The sequence below is a fragment of the Branchiostoma lanceolatum genome, chromosome 3 (genome assembly GCF_035083965.1).
Source record: "Branchiostoma lanceolatum isolate klBraLanc5 chromosome 3, klBraLanc5.hap2, whole genome shotgun sequence".
Classification (NCBI taxonomy): domain Eukaryota; kingdom Metazoa; phylum Chordata; class Leptocardii; order Amphioxiformes; family Branchiostomatidae; genus Branchiostoma; species Branchiostoma lanceolatum.
In genome coordinates, this window is record NC_089724.1 from 1,770,058 (window position 1) to 1,792,443 (window position 22,386).

The 22,386-nt window shown below is 42.1% G+C and overlaps 2 protein-coding genes across 2 annotated transcripts; both read left to right on the forward strand.

Annotated features, from left to right (window-relative positions):
* Nucleotides 1-534: 534 nt before the first annotated feature.
* Nucleotides 535-10,783, forward strand: LOC136429665 (alpha-N-acetyl-neuraminyl-2,3-beta-galactosyl-1,3-N-acetyl-galactosaminide alpha-2,6-sialyltransferase-like). Its single transcript, XM_066419591.1, has 8 exons — nucleotides 535-586; nucleotides 2,539-2,634; nucleotides 2,802-3,071; nucleotides 5,247-5,292; nucleotides 7,381-7,526; nucleotides 7,894-8,099; nucleotides 9,465-9,572; nucleotides 9,995-10,783. Exons 2-8 carry the CDS (start codon nucleotides 2,539-2,541, stop codon nucleotides 10,194-10,196), a joined length of 1,074 nt encoding a protein of 357 aa, XP_066275688.1. The 5' UTR covers nucleotides 535-586; the 3' UTR covers nucleotides 10,197-10,783.
* A 4,963-nt stretch (nucleotides 10,784-15,746) lies between these two features.
* Nucleotides 15,747-20,784, forward strand: LOC136429157 (alpha-N-acetyl-neuraminyl-2,3-beta-galactosyl-1,3-N-acetyl-galactosaminide alpha-2,6-sialyltransferase-like). Its single transcript, XM_066419035.1, has 5 exons — nucleotides 15,747-15,839; nucleotides 16,207-16,343; nucleotides 18,142-18,350; nucleotides 19,494-19,616; nucleotides 20,339-20,784. The coding sequence occupies exons 1-5, from the start codon at nucleotides 15,788-15,790 to the stop codon at nucleotides 20,541-20,543; spliced, it is 726 nt and encodes a 241-aa protein (XP_066275132.1). The 5' UTR covers nucleotides 15,747-15,787; the 3' UTR covers nucleotides 20,544-20,784.
* The last annotated feature ends 1,602 nt before the right edge of the window (nucleotides 20,785-22,386 follow it).

Sequence of the window (22,386 nt, forward strand, 5' to 3'; positions counted from 1 at the left end):
AAACTCTGTGTTCTCATTGGAATTACGGACATGAAAGGTTCGTGTTTTAACGTTATTTCCTATGGGATGGCCTAACTGGCGTGTGAGACCATAACAGCCTGGCTATCCGGGTATGAACAATGAACAGACCCCCGCCAGTCAGAAAACGTTAAGGTCGTTCAACCCAGCCGACCGGTCGGACCGGTTTTAGAGAGGACACCTGGTAACGCCATATCTGGCCGCTCCAACCCAAGGTGAGTGGTTTCTTTGCGACTTTGCAGTCTTGAATATACACGTTTCACGCATATCCATATGTCTGTAACGTTATATACAGTCGAATCGAGTTGTACAGCTGTTGGCTTTGCGTGTGTTTCTTTCACAACAAAATGGATCCGGAGTTAGTGGTGAAAATGTGAATCGGTGCCCTTGGGGCTTTGCTATACATACATGTATATGTAGTACTTTAGGGACCTTACAGGTAACTTACGCTGCTCAAATACCAATTTTCACCAAAGTGACGAGTATACGTCCATGTTTTAAACAGAATGTGGCTTGTTCAAATGGTCTGACTAGTTCATTTCAAGTACAACGAGACGGTGACGTTAAGGTGAGTACATACGTTCACAACATAGGAAGCCGCCATACTACGCTTTTTTGTTATCGTTGATTGGTGTAGGTGCGGCGAAACGTTTACAACGCTGGACTTAGATCCAAAAGATCCCAAATGATCCCCATGCCCGACGTTGTGCCCTTCGCAAAGGCACTTTACACTATCTTCCCTGGTGGAGTGACGCCCACCGAGCCTCTTCAAAAAGTGTTAAAAAACACTCTACGGATTTGGTTGCCGATGTGCCAACCCCTACCACGTTTGCCACCGATAACCGCACAATAAATACATTGATTACAGTTTTATCATAGGGTTCAAGCTGTTGCTAGAGAGGGCATGTCAGACAGACACGTGTACAGTTATCATGACATAAGGCCACAGCACGTAAATTTTATGGATGATATCCTCCGCAGACTCCAAAATTAATGAGATAGGGCGAAAAAAAAACAAGGCGCGCCCAAAAAACAAGATTCCTATATTTTCATATAAGTCTTGTTAAACAAGAATTGAGGCTACGAAATATGATATCATGACCAACAGGTCTTTTATTCCTTTATTCAACCAATGAGGTTTCATATACATTATATATAATATAAAACCTCCTTGATTTAATGTAAACATGTCCTTGTAGATGTGTATACAATAGACTAACTACAACAAATGCAGAAAAAAGCTTGTTGTACCATCATCTGAAGCAACTACACTGGGAATTCATATGCAATTAAACACATTGTGTATACAGCTTGATTAACTAGACCCCCCCCCCCCCCCCTCCCCATCATTTATATAATGTCCTTGCTAGAACAAATGCAGAAAACAGCTTGTTATTATACCATCATGGGCAGGAACTACACTGGGTATTCATATGCAATAAAACACCTTAGACTGTCAACGTTTACGACATATTTGCCAATTTTTGGCATGTTGACCACCGTCGGAGGGCAATGAAATTTCTTGTTTTTTATTTCGAAATCAGGCGAAAATTAATGAGCGCGCTGATGTCATCCATAAAAATTACTTGTTGTGGCCTAACGTTGATTGATCGATTGATTGTTGCTGTACTGCTGTATGTTGTGAACACACAGAAGAAATTACCCTTTGAAAGCCCACATCCTAGAAGCCAGCCGCAGAAGCTTGAATTCCATTAGCCTGCTTTTGTGAAGATGTTCGCGTTCCTTAGCTCACTGACCTGTGAATGCGGCTCGCCGTGACAGTCTCGGGGTGGGTACTTGATCCCGGGTACGGCATGGAGGTCATTCACCCCGGTACGACAGTAGTACCGGCAACAACAAGAATTAATGAATGAACTTTATTGCTCGACAATTGTACATGGCACAATGTATGGCAAGAATGACAATGCAATTAATACAATGGGTACTAAACTAGTCTATTCTATTCTATTCTGAAAACTATAATCACAAGAATATATGAACGTAAATGACATAATGATATAATATATGTTAAACGTTTCAACTGTAGGGCCGCAAACTAGGGGATAACAGGGTTTTGTTTTTAAACCTGGTAACTCCACGTTTGTCTTTTAATCAATAAAGAAATACAACACACACTGTCTGAACGTCTGGCAGTTTCCAAATTATACCTAGTAGCTGTTACCTTGCTTATCTTATAAGAGTTTGCATAAGCTTACATTATAGGGTTATTCTATGACCCTTTGGGGTATCTTAACTTATGATAATCTTGCCAGGAAGTTACGTTTTGTGTCTATGTTTCCGATCGTCTTCATCAGTTTACATTGTAGTGTTATTCTATATTAAACATGTGGCATTATTTCATGTTACATTCGTGTTTGAATTAGTTAGTTTTGTTAGTTTTTGTCACTGTCCTTGCTACGTCAATGTTTCCTGTGTCTCTTCCACATTTGCACGAACTTGCAAATAAACTTATTAGTGCAGATTTTTCAGATGAATACCCCCCCCCCCCCCTTCTTTCAGATGGCTTTGCGCAGGTTAGCTTGGTTGATGATGTCACTGTTCCTTGTGGGGCTCACATACATCCTCCTGACGACGGAGAGGTCGGCTTCGAAATGGGTCAGTATGTTTTATCTGCAGTTGTTGTATTACTAAAAAATCTGTACTACTGTACTACTGTGACCACTTTTGTTATGTGCTGTCTACAAAGAATCAAATCATTTAAGTGCTAATATGCCACAAATGACACAGAAATATGTGCTGTACAATTCTCATTTTACAAGCAGGAAATGACGTCAAAACAGACTGAAGACCAGAGAGAGACGTTGGAAAAACACGTAAAGCAAGAACGAAATCCGGAATCTGTTGTAGAACCTCCAAAAACACACTCAGCGGAAGAACGGAATCCGGAATCTGCCGTCGAACTTCCAAAATCACACTCAGCGCAAGAACGGAATCCGGAATCTGTCATCGGTTCCCCGAAAAAACGTGACCCGGAACCAATCGATCCCATGAACCCCCTGAAGGGTTATGTGGGGGTGCCTGACGAGTCAAAGGTCAACATTTTACTTCCTCTTTTTAAACTTTGATAAATGTCTGATATAGTGTTATGCATATTTTCTTTTTTTTGTTTTGCTCACTTAGAATCTTTTCTTCATATATATCACATCATGATTGATTATTAACAAGACTAAACTTTTTCGTCCAACACTGTAAGAGAAATTGGGACTTACCCCAAATTTTCGGTTGACCCAATCAACCCTGTTCACGGAATGACCCGGCTACTGCAGCGTGACGTCAGCGACACGTGATCGCAGTAGCGGGTCATACGTGCCAGATCACGTGTCGCTGACGTCACGTTGCAGTAGCCAGGTCATTCCGTGAACAGGGTTGATGGAGTCAACCGAAAATTTGGGGTACGTCCCAATTTCTCTTACAGTGTTGGACGAAAAAGTTTAGTCTTGTTAATAATGAATTCTACCAACACAGATGAACTTTCATGCTAGTATCATCATGATTGAGTTGAGAACTCTATAGAGTGGCCCACTTTTAGAGGCTTGTGGCAGGTGTGAGCCGGTGATTGTAAACTGATATTGTGCCTTACTTCAGAACTTCAAACTACAGTTTGAGTCATCTAGTTTGTGAAACCTTTAGTTATCACTGCTAACAATGCCGACGGTCCGATTCACACACGCGTTCACTTAGTTGACTCCAAACTGCTGAGTCGACTCAAAAGCGCATGTGTAAATCAAGTCTGCAACTTTCTTCGAATTCATCTGAATACCAGTCTACCCTCTGTACTTGACCAATTTTGACGTGTGGATCTTGCTAAACGATTTGTCAAGAATTATCTAGGAACACTTTCAGTGCATGATGCAAACGATGCTCACCTAATTTTTTTTCCCTATTGGTGAATAAATTCATCAGTCACGTTTACTTGACAGTTACGAGAACATTCTTCGAACAGTGACTAGAAAATGGTAGCGAAAATACGCACCTCCAAATTTTCGACGACTCCTGTCCATCTTGTCTCGTGAAGAAGATCGTCACAAGTCTCGGCCTAGTCTCGTGTTCTCGCGAGACTAGGCCACTCCGTGAACAAGACGGACAGGAGTCGTCGAAAATTTGGAGGTGCGTATTTTCGCTACCATTTTCTAGTCACTGTTCGAAGAATGTTCTCGTAACTTTCCCTATTGGGCTATCTGAAACTTGCCTTCACCTCATTTGCATATAATTCCTTAGTTTTTGCTTGAAACCTGGTGAGCATCATATCTTACTCCAGTCACTGATGGAAGGAAGCGGCTGCTAACGGAACCGTCTGACCGTTTCTAAAATCTATCCGGTCGCTTGATTAACTGTAGGCTTATATCTCATTACCTGGATGTCTAACCTTCGTCAATGACGCTCTAACGTAACATGACCGATTTACGTGCAGAACCTATTTACGTCCGGTTTGGCTCATGTCCACATGTCGCGGTGTATTATGCCAAAGCTTGTTCTCATGAGCAATAAAGAACATCATAAGTATGATCCTTAGCCATCTCTTTAATTTTTGCACAGCAAAACATAATGGCCATGCGTTTACCACGTGAACGCCACGTGCCGCGCATGGGGGGGGGGGGAATTAACAAATAAACATTGTTTTTTTCCATCGCGTTAAGCAAGTGGCCGACCAGACATAGTGATTTTATTATCATTTGTCTGCAGACTACTTTGGACAGTTACTGTGCATTTTTTTTCTGGTCTATGTTCTTCAAGCATAGCGCTAGAAGGGAAAAGACCGAGGTGGACGATAATGGGTTACCCTAGCACAATTCTTCATCATATACCTCAGTATACATGCTCGCACGGCGTTAAATAGGCGGAGAAAAACTTACAGACCATGCATTTTCATTTTAGAAGAGCTGATATTTCTGCCCATGGGTTTGAAATTTGGCTCTGTCGTGCGGTTTTAAGATAAATACGTTTTGATTAAATCGGACGTAAATTGGTCATGTTAGGTTACATACCTGTTTTTATGGATCTGGATCATTCAAGAAAGCACAAAATGTTTCTCATCACCCAGAATATGGCACTGTCTTAAGTTAAGATACTATCGCACACAAACATTTTTATCGTTATTAGAATTCATCATTCAATTCATTTGTAAGTGTATGTATTTATTGGATTAACTTGTTTCTATTCATTTCACATGCATTTTTCCGTCATCGTATGATGCTTCAACCTTGCAGCAACTGAACATGAGTTGTGGCGTATGTGCATTTGTGACCGGATCCGGTTAGTTAACAAAGAATGATTTATAAACGAGTATGCACAAGGTGGAAATTTAGAAATTTGGGCATTAAGGTTCCTCATGGTTTAAGGTTCATCACGGTTTAAGGTTCCTCACGGTTTAAGGTTCCTCACGGTTTAAGGTTCCTCACGGTTTAAGGTTCCTCACGGTTTAAGGATCCTCACGGTTTAAGGTTCCTCACGGTTTAAGGTTCCTCACGGTTTAAGGATCCTCACGGTTTAAGGATCCTCACGGTTTAAGGATCCTCACGGTTTAAGGTTCATCACGGTTTAAGGTTCCTCATGGTTTAAGGTTCCTCACGGTTTAAGGTTCCTCACGGTTTAAGGTTCCTCACGGTTTAAGGTTCCTCACGGTTTAAGGTTCCTCACGGTTTAAGGTTCCTCACGGTTTAAGGTTCCTCACGGTTTAAGGTTCCTCACGATTTAAAGTTCCTCACGGTTTAAGGTTCCTCACGATTTAAAGTTCCTCACGGTTTAAGGTTCCTCACGGTTTAAAGTTCCTCACGGTTTAAGGTTCCTCACGGTTTAAGGTTCCTCACGGGTTAAGGTTCCTCACGGTTTAAGGATCCTCACGGTTTAAGGTTCCTCACGGTTTAAAGTTCCTCACGGTTTAAGGTTCCTCACGGTTTAATGTTCCTCACGGTTTAAGGTTCCTCACGGTTTAAGGTTCCTCACGGGTTAAGGTTCCTCACGGTTTAAGGTTCCTCACGGTTTAAGGTTCCTCACGGTTTAAGGTTCCTCACGGTTTAAGGTTCCTCACGATTTAAGGTTCCTCACGGTTTAAGGTTCCTCACGGTTTAAGGTTCCTCACGGTTTAAGGTTCCTCACGGTTTAAGGTTCCTCGCGGTTTAAGGTTCCTCACGGTTTAAGGTTCCTCACGGTTTAAAGTTTCTCACGGGTTAAGGTTCCTCACGGTTTAAGGTTCCTCACGGTTTAAGGTTCCTCACGGTTTAAGGTTCCTCGCGGCTTAAGGTTCCTCACGGTTTAAGGTTCCTCACGCTTTAAGGTTCCTCACGGTTTAAGGTTCCTCACGCTTTAAGGTTCCTCGCGGTTTAAGGTTCCTCACGGTTTAAGGTTCCTCACGGTTTAAGGTTCCTCACGGTTTAAGGTTCCTCACGGTTTAAAGTTCCTCACGGTTTAAGGTTCCTCACGGTTTAAGGTTCCTCACGGTTTAAGGTTCCTCACGGTTTAAGGTTCCTCACGGTTTAAGGTTCCTCACGGTTTAAGGTTCCTCACGGTTTAAGGTTCCTCACGGTTTAAGGTTCCTCACGGTTTAAGGATCTTGACGGCTTAAGGTTCATCACGGTTTAAGGTTCCTCACGATTTAAGGTGAAGCCGTGAACGATGGTTTGACCCCTTTCCACAAGACCGTCTCCAAATAAAACACAAATTATTTCTCGGCGACCTTCGTAAGTTTTTAAATGGTTTCTACGAGTTTTTCTCTGGTCTAAAAATCATCATCCCTCAGCAATCTCCACTATCGGGGCTAGGCATTCATTGGGGGCTAAAAAACGACCTCTCAGACACTGGAGTGACAGTCGAGCGGTCGCTGTGAGATCGCCGAGAGTTTAGTGAAAGATCGGCCACCCAGCAGACGGATGACAAAACTGTTTTTTACTACTCTCCAAGCCTAAAAACACGTCAAAAACCAGGCGAAACCCATGCTCTGCTTGGAGAGTAGTTTTTTACCGGATCAAAACTAAATCGAGACAATGCGACTGCAAGGTAACTGAAAGACCCTAGGCATTTGGAGATCATTCGTGGAAAGGCCGTTTGGAGCTCGAGATCTTAACAAAATTAAATGTGGACCCTGATTATAACGAACTTGCCTCTGTGGAAAGAAATAAGTGTAGTGAGCCCAGAAGTGGGTCAAGGTGTATGGAAGCCTGCACCGTCCCCCGGTTGCGATTCAAAAGAAGCTGATTGGCTCAGGTGCAGCTAAAGGGGATAAGGCTATGTTTAAAGAGCAAGAGTCAGTTTCAAACATTCTGCCTACATAAAACGTATTGGCAAACACTTTTTTAAGTGAAAAGCATCTGTTTTCGTCACCAAGCCGCGTTATCTTTCCCTCAGGTCGGATGTTAAATTACAAGGCTGGGAACGAGATCGACCAGGCCGATTGCGTCATCAGGATGAACGAGGGACCCGTCGTCGGATACGAAGAGCAAGTCGGGAGTAAAACCACGCTGCGCGTCATGTGTTTCCAGACCATCTATATGGTAAGTACGTCTATGATAGCATTCTTCTCTCTTCGAAAACAAACCTCATGGTGTAAGGGGGAACTTATCCTCACGTGTGTGTCTTCAGTTTAAAGGAAGACTCAATCCAAGAAACTCGTGTTGTTTTCAAAGATACCACATTTGCATATTGAATACAAAATCAAGCAACAGTTGTAAAATGTCATCATGGATTAACAAAAAAATATATATTACTTACTTTAGAAAGGGCACTCCGATGCTAGCCTGTCCATGCCAGTTGATGACGTAGGATGACGTAGGATGACGTAGGATGACGTAGGTGGTACTCCGTGAAGTAGATGTCTGCTGAATAAGTGGTATTTGTTTCGTCTCCTGACGTTCACTGCAGGTTCCAATGAACGCCACTATCTTCGCTGGGAAGTCCACACTGCTGGGCTGGGGGCCTCTCAGAGACATGGACACCGAGAAGGGAAAAGCCTACCAGAAACTGAAAGAGTTACAAATCAGCTACCCTGACTTGGACGTGTATAAGCTGACCGAGGACAGGATGCGGTACGCAGAAAGCGTGTTTGTGAAGGAGACTGGACGCCCATGGCGAGTAGACCATCATAATGTTTGATTGAATATGTTTATTTCTTTCTGTCTTTATTCAAATATCAAAAACTTACAAACAAAACATGCCTGGATGGCGATGATATTTACAATAAGATAGACAACACCTATATACAATATACAATATATCAATATATACATCCAAACGTTCATCACTGATGTAACAAGTGCCCATTATTGCACATTAGGTTTTACTGATTGTTGTACAAACCTATTGCCTGATGTAGGAAAGAGTTCTATAATCTTTTGGTTCTTGCTGGGGGGATGGAGATGTTGTGTTTGTTACTGAGTGACCGTCCAGTAGCTGCGGATCTACAGGGTTTGGGGGAGGGGGGCGAGATCGTGTAGGGGGTGGTCATCTTGGAGCATTTGTTTGAAGGGTTTGACAGTGGCATCCTCGTGCCTAGACTCGGCCCACCGGCTGATGATGCCAAGAGCTCGCCGTTCAATCCTAACGGACAAAATGAGTAATCAAAATGAAATTGTAGGTGGTGATAATCAAGGGAAATGCCATATGATAAAGTGATGAAATACGAAAAGGAAAGAAGTTACGAATAGAACTTACATAGTAAATACAAGAGGAACTGCACACTGGGACATAACATATAAGACGCAAGAACTACTGTTTTTCAGTACTTTCTACGATTAGAAATACAATGCTTGGTTCAAAAGTTTTTTACTTCCTTGCAAAGAAATGAATAATAGTTTAGTCTTGTCTGTGAGTCTCCTATGTGAGTGATTTTCTACTTAGAAAGGCCAAGTTATGTATTTCTTTGTTTGCACGTCACACGATCTGTTCGGTGGCAAGATAAAATGTATAACTCATAGCCACGTTTATGAAGGTTAGACATCCAGGTTAACAATATATAAAGACAATTCAAACTCTACAACTGGATAAAATTTGGAGATTTAATTCCGGAATTCAATCATCGAATTTTATCCAGTTGTACAGTTTGAATTATCTTGATATATATCTCATAGCGAAATCTAACTTTATGTTGTATGTTGTAGCAATTGTATATTGTTGTACCATAAATATGTTATGATATATGTTGATAGTGTTATTAGGACTCAAATGACTGTGTATCCCTGTTATATTGTGACCCTTACCTCTTCCCTCAGGACCTCAATGAAAAGCGGCCTGCATGCCGATTTGAGCTTATCATGAATAAACAAAGGTTCAAACAAACAAACTTAAAAAACAAACAGTCCATAGACGTGATTGGTTCACCATTATGTATCCCAAAAAGCGATGGCGTGCGGAAAATAAAGGGTGTAAAGTTGGCCATTTTCGGATGCTTGTTCACGTACTGAAATGTTGCCATTTTGCGCCTTTGATTCACCTAGGAAAGATTCGGGGACCTGGCTCAGTACAGGGTGGTGGACCATGATGGTTGCCATGGAAATTTGTGACGTCATCAAAGTTTACGGAATGACCAGCGATGACTTCTGCAAGTAAGACATGATATTTATATGTATATTCTTGCAGAGTTCTAAAATTTCGAATGATTGGTTTGTCGTTGACTTTAGTGGGGACATTGTCGAATGTATTTTTTCTCTTCTTGCAATGTCAGATATGACGTGATTTTGATATGGCACTAGTTAGTAGGTCCTAGGGTCATCTTTTTAAGCCATCCTTTAAAATGTGTTAGGTTGGTAGAATGCTCTGTAGAATACGACTAACAGAGAGAGGTGTTGAACTGTTACCCAAGACAAATTATAGTTTAGTGAAGCGCTTTCAAAGGGGATCCGCCACCTTTCTTCAGCTCTGCCGGTAGTCATGTGACAAGGAAGTGAAAGGTCACATAGATCACATGACACGGGGGTCAATATAACGATTGTAAATGTGTACTGTCTATAATATTTTTCGTTGACAGAAACCATCCGAATGATCAGACATTTTACCACTACTTCACCGGATCGAAATACCCCATGGAAGACTACAGAGAGTGCCAGTATCAAAAAAGAGATCAGAACGCCCGCGGGGGCGGCCACAGGTTCCTGACAGAGAAGGCTATATTTGCACGCTGGGCGCCGCTCAACAACATCACCTTCCTCAACCCCTCCTGGAACCCTTAGGCAGTACCAAGAGGGACCGTTAGGTGGCTGGGATGACGTCACGGTTCTCACAGCAACGGGAAGGGTTATGGTTGCAGCACAGAGACTTTATTCGCACCACCCGGAGTCTGTGACGGCCGTACTACCTGCTACTAGCGGTAAAAGAAATATCGCGCCGTAAATCTTAACACCATATATAAATACGTTAACATGAAAGCCTGTGAGTCACGTACTTTATTGTATGGTAGTATAATAAGCTTTTAGATCGCACGAATAAGTTTTCCCATACGGCGTGTAAATACGCATGACCTCGGCTGCAGTTCCGTATGACCCCGCATTGCCCTATTTAAACGTGGTGGTCAAAATGTTAAAATTCGAAATTTTTTGTTGTATTTAGTTATTTTGTAGATTGTTTTCTCGACTTCAACATATCTGTTTCTCATGCTTCTCCAGCCGAAACCTACTGTAAATGCAGAAATGTTCGCGGTGGTTTTATGTCCAATACTGTAGCAGTATGTGACTATAGCGCTGCCGCAAACTGAAAACCACCGCGAACATCCCATTTTCGCCGTCGCTTTAGCGCGAAATAAAAACCATGCGAACTTAAATGCGTACAGTTTGTTCTTCTACCTTATCGGAACGGGGCCCCAGGTCACGTGGCTATGTGGTTCACCTGTAGAATGATACAACCGAGGGTGCAGTTGAAACTTGAACAAGCTGGGTCCCTCTGTAAAGCAGCGTTAATCTCTGAGCAGGGCTATACTGAGTAAACATGACAGAATATTATTTTTTAAATAAAAAAGCTGACGTCATTTTTAACTGTAACTGTCGGACCGGAGTTGAGCTTGTGACTGCGCACAGACTGTGTACGTCTGTGTGTGTGTGTGCGTTTGTGCGTGTGTCTGTGTGTGTGTGCGCGCGCGCGTGTGGGAGTGTTTGTGCGCGCGTGTGCGTGTATGTGTGTGCGTGTGTGTCTGTACGTGCGTGTGTGCGCGCATGTGTGCGTGTGTGTGTCTATGCGTGTGTGTGTCTGTGTGCGCGCTCCAATAAAAATAAAAATGAAATAAGAAGTTAAAGAAGTATTCCTCTATAGGATGGGGAAAATTAAACCCTTCGATATGACGAATGCTACTTCGCTCCCGCGAACGACCTCGATCAAACTGAGACAAAAGAGAAACATTTAGACAGGGGTGCCAAAGAATTCATACGAATTTTACGGAGTTCATACGAGTTTTACGGAATACAAATGAAGAACTTTATTGCACGACAATTGTACATGGTACGAAGTATGGCAAGAGTTCGTAAACATATTACAAAGAAAAAGTATAGAATAAAACTTAACATCCTAATTACTTATACAATACAATAAGGGCTAGCATAAGTTTTTGATATAGTGTTACGATCCAGTTGGTTTAATCATTAGTTTCAGTATTTTTTCTAATGTGAAAGCAGTCGTTTAGATATTTACCTATGTTCGCATTGTGGGGATTGTTGCATTTGAATATGTACTCAAAACGGTCTGTAGATCCGAGACTCTTAAAACTTGTACTTGTTTTGAGAAATGTGATTAGCTTATTCATACGAACCATTTCGCAGAAGCATAGTTACGAGTTTCACGAGATACATGCGATCCATTACGCGGAATACATACGATCCTTACTTTTGTTTTGTTGGTATCGCGCTAGCACCGAATCTAGCTTTGTCTGGTCCTCCTAATGGATCGTATGAATCGTTATCATCGTTTCTCGTAATGGATCGTATGTATTCCGTGAAATTCGTATGAATTCCGTAAAATTCGTATGAATTCCATAAAATTCGTATGAATACTTTGGCACCCCTGTTAGAGTTCTGCACTTAGGAAACTCCCTGCAGCTTTACCGACCTCCTTGGCTGTACATAACCGGTCTTTTTTAAGGTCGTTCACCTGGATACCGTGACGACACAATAAGTGACGTATTCATATGCTAATGAGGCAAGTCAGACATGTTGACTTCTTAGAACCAGCACGTCAATATCGATGCATCACTGTGAGTCAAATTGCTGCTGCCTTAGCTTTTAGGTCTACTAATTTGCCTGGAAAGGGTCGCAGTCCTTAGGACGGGACGTTAAGCCACTTTCTTTTCACTGTGAGAGTCGTGACGTCACCAGAGCCAGCTGACCGCACCTGTTAACACCTGACGGTCCGCGCTATGCCGCTCACATCCAGGGTAGGTGACGTCCACGTTCTCATGTCGGTATCTTCTTTCCCTATGGTCTACACTATTAGTTAAAATCCTCCCACACCATAAGGTGTATAGGGCGGGCTAGTCCACTGACAGTGGAGTGTGTTTAACTTCCATACTGTTTCATAAGTATGTACCATTTTTATAAAGTCTTTGGTATGACTCAATTCGCCTCTTGTCCAGAGGTGTCCTACCCGGGAGTTGAACTCGGGCCTTCTGGTTCCAAGTAATCAGAACCAGATGTGGTTAGTAACAGAAGCGCAGACCACTACACCACAGGGACACCCCGTTACTCTACACTATATCAGCTGAGATTTACCTTCGCCGAGAAAGTCTTTCTTTCATTCACGGTTGTAAATGACTTGTTAAAAAAAAACGACATCCAGGTCACCTTTAGCCTTCAGCGGAGCACGTAACTGTTACTGACCTACTCAACAGACAGTGACGATAACAACTAGAGCTAACTGGGATAACCTGTCTTAAGTAACTTTTAACTCAAAGCACCGGAACACGCAAGATCTGTGCATAACAATTCCTGTCCCTCGAGTTGTTTGCTTCTTATACCTAAATGTGATTTGATTCGTTTTTTTTCTAAATTCTTTGTCCATTTGTGCGTCCTTGTCCCGTAATGTAGGGCACGGGTCAGTAGAGATTGGCACTGGTGACGGGGTGTGTCGAAGCTATGTCTAATTTCAAGCCTTTTTCAATTTAGATAGCTCGCTCGCTCGGTCATAAAACTGCATGATTTTCAACAAGACGAAGTAATCCTCCGTAGAGTTGGGTTCATGTATATAAAAGAACACTAAGACGTAGTTGCCTTTTCTCTTATTTGTCTCCTCTCAAATGTGGCCTTGTCTTGTTAGTAGGGCACAAGTTAGTGGGGGTGACACGGCAAGATAGTTATAGGGTGGCTGATGGTTACGGGCTGGCTGTAAAAAGTATATTATTTAGCCCCCCAAAAAGGCCGGGTAGAGCTGACTGTGAAGGCTAGGTGACACTGATGTGTTGAAAGATTTGGCGAGGTGGGATTTATTTTATTTTTGAAAATTTTCTTTTTATTTCCTTTTCTTCTTTACGCAACAGAAGTTGTTCCAAAATGCTTGTAAAACCATCCTGTAATTAACAAATCGTGACCAATTTTGCTTAAATGTAAAAAATGAACAAAGCGTACTGAAATATTATATAGACTTCTTCTAAATGTAATTGACCCTTCTTTGTTCGCACGACAATATTGGATTAGCGTCGTGAAAGGTCAGGAGAGTAGTGCAAAGACAGTGGAATTTTATTTATTTGTTGTCAAATGCAACAAGCAAACACACGCACATACACGCACACACAGCTAGACAGTGGAATACATCGTTGACTACGGTGTCTCTGTATCCGATCTGTTTGTTTGTGTGTTTGTCTGTCTGTTTGTCTGGGTCAGCGTCTGTTCGTATTTATCTGAAAACATTATCAGTAGAGTGACAGGAAGTACAGGTCAGAGGGAGTAGAACAAGGGGTTAGTTGAACATGACAGTCTAGGTCATGGGGTCAATGGAATAGGCTACTAATTCACGGGGAGGTATTATACGTTATTTGGTCCGTCTGTTTTCTGTGCATTTCCTGACAGGCTCGAAATTCATTTTCAAATAAAGTTGAATTTCAGCAAAACATAATACCAAAGTTTAATGCTACTGCCTCTCCTAAGAACTTCAATCTGTAATTCTATAGCTAACTTGAAAATTTCAAACAAGCAATACATCAAATAAAGTAGGTTAAAATGTTATAATACTTTGTCGGATACTTACATTTGAAGAATATTCTGTCTACTAGTGCACAATGGTACCTTTACCCTATAGCCTACAAAATATCTAGGTGCACAGTTAAAAGTAAGGTGCACAGCTCCAATTTTGGGTTCACAAAGGTGTACATGCACCCAGTATTTCGAGCCCTGTTATGATGTGATAGAAAAGCACGAACCAAAGAAAAAGAAACAAACAATGCACGTCATATTTCTCTCTTCCAGATGACAGGGCGCAGGTTAGTTGGGTTGATGACGTCACTTTTCCTGGCTGGATTCACATACGCCGTTTTCAGGACTGACAGACTGTTCATTAGTCGGGTGAGTGAGGCTGTTGAAGAATTTCCCTTTTTCAGAAATACTCTGTATGTTTCCTCTTCGTCCGGGTGGACCCAATAAATCTCGTTCAGCATACAGTCAAACTTGTCCATTGTGTATACTCAAAAGATACAATTTCTCAACCTCAGATAGGCTTCTCAATGCGTGGATAAATGACAAAAAAAATTATCAAAAGGACTACAAAGAGAGGCCACATGGGCAGGTGGTTCTCGTGCAGAGGTGATCTCTGGTGCAGGTTTGACTGTACATCAATGGCCAGGTGGCCAGGTGGTCCTTATGTAGAGGTGGTCACTTGTACAGGTTTGACTGTATATCAATGGCCAGGTGGTCCTTATGTAGAGGTGGTCACGTGTACAGGTTTGACTGTATATCAATGGCCAGGTTGCCCTTATGTAGAGGTGGTCACGTGTACAGGTTTGACTGTATATCAATGGCCAGGTGGTCATTATGTAGAGGTGGTCACTTTACTGTACGTGAAACTCCTGTACATTTGCAGGAGTACAGCTGGTCACTACACGCGAGATGTCTGCTGCTACAGCATCAGCTGTTGCTTGTAGGGGTCCCAGGATGGAGCCCTGAGGGACACGCATGTCGGCAGCTAAACGGCACAGAGCTGACGCTAAACGCAACAGAACTGTTACAAAACGCCACAATAACAGCAACAAAAGGTCATGAACCGTTGGAGAATCCGAAACCCGCGGTTGAACCCCCGATGCCCTTTGACCGGGTTAACCGTCTCAGGGGTTACGTCGGAGTACCGGACGGGACCAAAGTTAGCATATCCCTTTTCCATGGCTATTTGCAAATATAATGCATGTTTTATAATATCCATTAGAAAGTGGTATCGGATATCTACGAGGGTAAGTAAAAAAATAAATGCCTAAAGTATCATAACAGGTTCGTTTTTGTATGAGATGAGTTGAACTTTGGCACAAATGTAAATTTACATGTCCATTTGAGACTGAGATTTCTCAATTTGTTGTTCAGACTTTTTCGAGCGACTGAGTTGACTTCAAGATGACCACACCCTTCCAAGCTTGTCGGACCCTTGTATCAATCTGCGTTAAAAAAATTCTTCCTTTATCACCGAGACAACTTATCGTTGATAAAGATTTGTTTTGGTTAGACACATTCTATATTTATGTACCTATGTTTCGAAATCTCAGTCAAAATGGATGGAAGATCATGACGTCTATGAAATCTAAACGACGACCACGTTTTTATATTGCCCTCTACCATCTCCAATCACCAAAATGTGACTTATAATCATGCAGGAACTGAGCATGCGCTGTCGCGTCTGTGCCGTGGTGTCCAGTTCCGGTGAGTATAACATAATCCCGCCTATTGCAATTGTTTAAATCACCAGAATTCTTCTCGCAGCCTGTTGGGTAGAATAAGTGTATGTTGGCTCAATACCGAAAGTCGATCGGGGGCCAAATTCAAACATATCTGCAGAAATGACATCAAAGTTACCAGATTCCAGCAAAAAAGTATTTCATGCTGTTACGCATGGGACATGGCCGAATGGACACGTGCTTTCAGCAGTAGTTCAAAGTTATCGAAAAGCCTGTATCGTGCCCCGTCTCTATTCAAGAAAAGTTTTAAGTTACGTCTCTCTATTCATAGATATAGAATAATGAAAACATATTTTTCTGCTTAAAATTTATTTTGTTATCCTTCCTACCAGGTCAACTCTTGAAATACGAGGCTGGGAACGAGATCGACCAGGCCGATTGCGTCATCAGGATGAACAGCGCTCCCGTCCTCGGGTTCGAAAAGCATGTCGGGAATAAAACGACCCTGCGCGTCTCGTGTTTCCAATCGGTGTGTAAGATTTGGCAGTTTGGGTGTTTTAACTTTTATGGCCATGGTTACAGAAAGTTACAGTTTCAGACATATGTGGAATTAGGCCATGTTGATTTGGTTATATGGATGCCATCCGCGCGCATCAATTTTCGTCCGTTTCTAAATAAAACGTTTTCGTCTATACTGTAAATCGTACAAATCAGCTGCAAACTGATCAATTATATATCGTTTTTTGCAAACAAAATGTTTGAAAACGATACTCATGTCGTAGAATGCCAAAATTAATCCCAAGGTCACAGAAGAAAATGTAAAGAAATGGAAATGAAGAATCTATATTTCGCTATGCCATACTCTGTTTGTTTAGTCATTTATCCATACAACCTTCCTGATGACCACCTACATTTTATAATTGAGGCAACTTTTTTTTTGCCAAACTCGATTTTTATTTGCACGCTCGCATCAGTTTTTGGGTTCCCGGAGTTCGAGAAAGTCATCCATATAATCAAATCAACATGGTCCTATAGTTACCGAGGACTACGGCTTCAGACAGATGTGTAATTATGGGTGACAACTACAATATGTACAAACATTGCAGGCCATCGCGTGCAGGAACAACTACTATAGGCTCTCGTTCTTCCCTCGGACCATCAAAGAGTGGAACGAACTTGAGCCTGGTGTGGCGAAGGCGGGGTCCCTCCCCCAATTCAAAACCGAACTGGGGAAGACCCTGCTGCATTGAGCCACCCCTTCACGTCCTTGTATATATGTAAATATATGTATTACTAACTCACTAAATTCACTTGTCATGTCCTTTGCACACACAAATTCAGTTGTTTATGTTCCTTAGTGCCTCTCCTTTATTTTCCCTTCGTTTTACTTGTTCCGGACACTTGTGTTGTAGCTAACCCATGCGCAACTGCTGATAATCTCAGATATAAGGCTAAGCAGTAAAGAAGAAGAAGAATCTAAAGCCCCAAAATACTTGTAACTGACATTCTGATCGCTGGATGCGTCTGAGGTTCAAATGTGACTCATTAAAGCCCATAAGACACCAATGACATCAACATTAAGAATGTCCGGAGATTACATAAAACATAATACTATTGTTTAATAACATAGAAATGTTCACAACATATTCACACTTCGGATGCTATTGAACATCGAACCATGAAAAACATCATACCTCCAGCTTTTGATTCTTCCCACCAGGTAATTACATCAATCAGTGACTTACCTGCTCATGACGTCTCAACGAACATGGCGGCCGATTTGGAACTTTGCACAACGGCTCGGAACAAACGTTATTTTTACAAGAAAACGACGTGGATAGTGTTATGTCCTTTAATCAAATGTTATCACGATAATCAAGCACTGTTTGCTCATTAAATGCAGTTTTTCGCAAGCCGTTGTGTAAGGTTCCGAACTGGCTGCCGTGTTCATTGTGACTTCATGAGCAGGTATTAGTCACTGATTAATGTAATCACCTGGTGAGAAGATCAGATAAGAATAAAGAGCTGGATCCATGAAAGTATGGTTTCTGATGGATCAATGTTAGATAACATCAGAAGGATGTGTATTTGCTTTAAACGTTTACATTCCTTCAATGATGCTATTCCTATTTCAGATAATAAGGGAATGTTGTATTTTGTTGTGTTATGCCCTCTGAATAATTATCATAAGCTGCAGTTACGAGAGAGTCTACTATTGGTCGGTTCGATATATGGTGTAGTCACAGGGCATTCATCCTATGAATAGCTTCGTTACGTAAGAAAATGTCATTGACAGTCTAATACTAAGTCGATCATGTCTGTTCCAGGTGTACCTGGTTCCCGCCTCCGGCAGTCTGTACGAACAGGCGGGGAAATCAGCGCTCCTGGGCTGGGGCCCGCCTAAAGACATGGACACGAAGACGGGAAAGGCTTACCTGAAGTTAAAACTGGTGAGCGAGATGAACAGAGACTTGGAAGTTTACATGCTGACCCAGGAGAGGATGGGGTACAGCGCAAACGTTTATAAGGACGAAACGTGAAAATCGCTGTAAGTTTGCCGGGTTATACTTTTCTGAAGGGTAGGTATCTAGAAATGAGAGATAATACTCTTTACTCAATCTGTACCGAAGGACACGTTTCTGAGTAATAACAGACGCGTCATATGCCACCCGACATCCTTCTTTGGTGATTTCGAGATTGAATAGAAAAATTACTATCTTGCTATCGTTGAAGAGGTTCATCAGTCACGTATAATCACAGTTACAAGAATATTCGTCAAACAATGACTTAAAAAGGTAGCGAGATGCGCACCTCCAAATTTTCGATGTCAACTTTACATCTTGATCACGGAATGACCTAGTCTCGCGAGAACGCGGGACTAGGACGAGACTTGTGAAGATCGTCCTACCTCCCCCGCCCCCTTGCGGAGTAGGGGTAAGTAGGACTTGGACAGCTCCCAACCTCCGGTACGGTTCATCCCAGCGCGTTCCAACTGGATGTGGACTGCCTCTTTATCTTGCTATGGTATTTTTTTTTCTTTGCTTGGGGGGGGGGGGGGGGAGGTGTCTGAGATGCGAAACGAATATACAGGTTCAATATATGGCGAAATAGTCAAATTCGTTCCAACACGAAATGGATTTGTTTGCGAACAGTTGTCTGGTCTTCGTCAGCATACCTGAAGTTCCGCTGGTTCAGAACACGTGACCGTCCGGAAGAATGGCGTGAGTAACGGGTCAAAGGTTGCTCGAAGTCGGTATCGGCCCCCTTCAATGAAGGTTGATAGGCCGTGGTGAACATTTTCTATTCTAATGTTATGGATAAGTGAAGATAAAGTTAACCCTTATGTATAGAGGTTCGTGTTTTCTTGCAAGATGGAACACAGTTTGTTTTTATGTAAGCCTAGTTATGGTTTTAGACAATGACTGTAATTAGTTTTCTGATCGAGCCACTGTTGTGACTTTTTAGTCGAGCCTGTTGTCATGTGGTGTCGCACTGGATGGTTGTACCTGGAATACTCAGACCTGTCAGGCTGTTTGTGTATTGTGTTATATGTGTAAATGTGATGATATAACGTGACGGTCGCGACTGTTAAATCATATTCACATTCAAGTTCACCTTGCAACTTGGCGGACAATTCTTACAAAATGCCATACTAGTATTCATGCTATTAGTTGATCTGAAATCCTTTCCACAGAGAAGCTTCTGGAACCTGGCTCAGCACTGGTTGGTTCAGCATGCTGGTTGCCATGGAGATGTGTGACGTCATCAAAGTGTACGGCCTTAGCAGTGAGAACTATTGCAAGTAAGAAACAAAACACTTTGCCTCCAAAGCAGAGATATACATAATTTGTTTCTTAACATATTTATTTTTCAAATGCAGTAAAATTGCAAAGTGAACACAAGTTATACAATCGCTGTGTCAATTTTGAAACATGTTTCAAATTGATTGCAACTTTTTAAATTTTTACCAGGTCAACAAACACTTAACTTACTGTAAAGTTACGTACAGCATTATACAAACGCATAATATACGTTACATTTAGATTATATTATCGTCAAGACAAGTGAAACTTGAGCCATCAATGTGCCAGCATTGTGTACACATGGTTCTCAAAAACGGACATCTAAATCACAAACCATCCTCTTACCGAAGCCCAGAACAAATGCTCAGAAAAAGCGCTTCTTGTATATAATGTCCAGCACCTGGAATGGTTTGAAAATGTAAAGTAGTTTGATATATTTTCAACTTTGTATAGCTGTATATACACAGCCTTATGCTTGTTTTATCATTTATGTACATACGTAAATTCTGTGGTGTTCAGATGTGTCATGTAGTTTTGTCCAGTCAGTTTGGACCACAGGAAGAGTAGCTGTTAAGCTAATTGTTGACCCCAATAAAGTCAAAACTCAAACTCAAACACAAATCTTAAAATGTTCAATTCGGTTCACCCTCTGAGAAGCGACAGAAATGTCTCCACAGATCCCTGTCGAAAATATAAAGACTTGTTTCATTTTTTTCCTTAGAGATCACCCTAATGATACGACGACGTACCACTACTATGTCAGCAAACTGAAAGAACACGGCCACAAGTCCAAAGAGTGCGACACTTACAAATGGCACCAGAGAACTCCGAACGGGGCGCACCGATTTTTTACGGAAAAGGCGATTTTCGCGCGCTGGGCGCCTCACCATAACGTCACGTTTCACTACCCTTCTTGGAGTCCGTAACGGTGACAGTCGCAAGGCGGCGCTTCATCACAACGTCAGGTTTCACTACACTTCTTGGAGTCCATAACGATGACAGTCGCAAGGCGGCGCCTCGTCACAACGTCACTTTTCACTACCCTTCTTGGAGTCCGTAACGGTGACAGTCGCAAGGCGGCGCTTCATCACAACGTCAGGTTTCACTACCCTTCTTGGAGTCCATAACGATGACAGTCGCAAGGCGGCGCTTCATCACAACGTCACGTTTCACTACTCTTCTTGGAGTCCATAACGATTGCAGTCGCAAGGCGGCGCCTCGTCACAACGTCACTTTTCACTACCCTTCTTGGAGTCCGTAACGATGACAGTCGCCAGGTGGCGCCTCTTCACAACGTCACTTTTCACTACCCTTCTTGGAGACCGTAATGATGACGGTCGCCAGGTGGCGCCCCACCACAAGTCGCTTTTCACTACCCTTTTTGGAGACCGTAACGATGACAGTCGCTAGGTGGCGCCTCACCACAACGTCACGTTTCACTACCCTTCTTGGAGACCGTAATGATGACGGTCGCAAGGCGGCGCCTCACCACAACGTCAGGTTTCACAACCCTTCTTGGAGTCTGTAACGATGACAGTCGCCAGGCGGCGCCTCTTCACAACGTCACTTTTCACTACCCTTCTTGGAGACCGTAATGATGACGGTCGCAAGGTGGAGCCTCACCACAACGTCACGTTTCACTAGCCTTCTTGGAGCCGATCAGTCTATCAATCAATCAATTAATCAACAAAACAATCAACCAATCGATCGATCGATCATTCAATCAATGGTCAATCAATCAATCAATCAATCAATCAATCAATCAATCAACCAATCAATCGAAGGTTTGCAAGGTTGTTTGCCCGGTATATCTCCCCCTCCCTGGCTTAGAATTGATCAAACGTCCAGTGTTCTACCTGTAAGCATTACTTTAAGCTATCTAATTAGGGTGCCGCTAGTACAATGATCGAATTACACTCTACGATAGTTCGATGAACTAACTGTTCAACGCCTTAAGTGTCTTTCGTCATCTCGGTAACCATTCATGTTTTAGATATTATATACAAACTGTGTCATATTCTTCACAAGGAAAACCGTGTATCTTTTACGCGTAATTTGAAGTTTGGTGGATATTGCTAAAAGATGTCACACTACGTAATTATGCCCCAAAATTTGAGTTGTGGACCTCATTTCTGGGTGAGGCCGAGGACTTATTGATCACCCCTCGTAGACCCCTTTCAAAACTTCGGCACCATTTTTAATCTTTTCTCGCGAGAGCACAATCTAGCGCGACTGCGCCTGATTTGAGGCCACAAGCGGTAAGACCAAGGGACCGGTAATAAATATTGGTCTGCTCCACTCACTCCGACTCTTATCGATAAGTATGGTTTATTGTTTATTTGTTTATTTTATTTCGCACTTAAAAAATATACATACATAAGAAAGAAATACAAGGATAAATAAAACAGTGCAGGGCAGGCCAAAAAGCTTCTGCTTATGTAAAGGCCTCCCTTTATAAAATCATAACATTTTTAGTTGATCAGTTAAACAAAGGAAATACGTTGGATGATAAACAAAATGAAACAATATAGAGGTCATGAGAACAATATAGCAAAGAATTTACCATAACTTGATAAATCATACATAAATATGAATGTAGAGTAAACGAGAAGTATCAAACAAAGTAAAAGCGATGGACTGCTACTTAACGAAGTAAATAATACTAATAAACAGTGTATGGTGGGTTCTTTAACGTGCTCGAGGCGCGGCTTGACCACGGAACCAACGCCTAAAGTTTTGAATCTAAGCTGAACTGCAATTGCCAACACA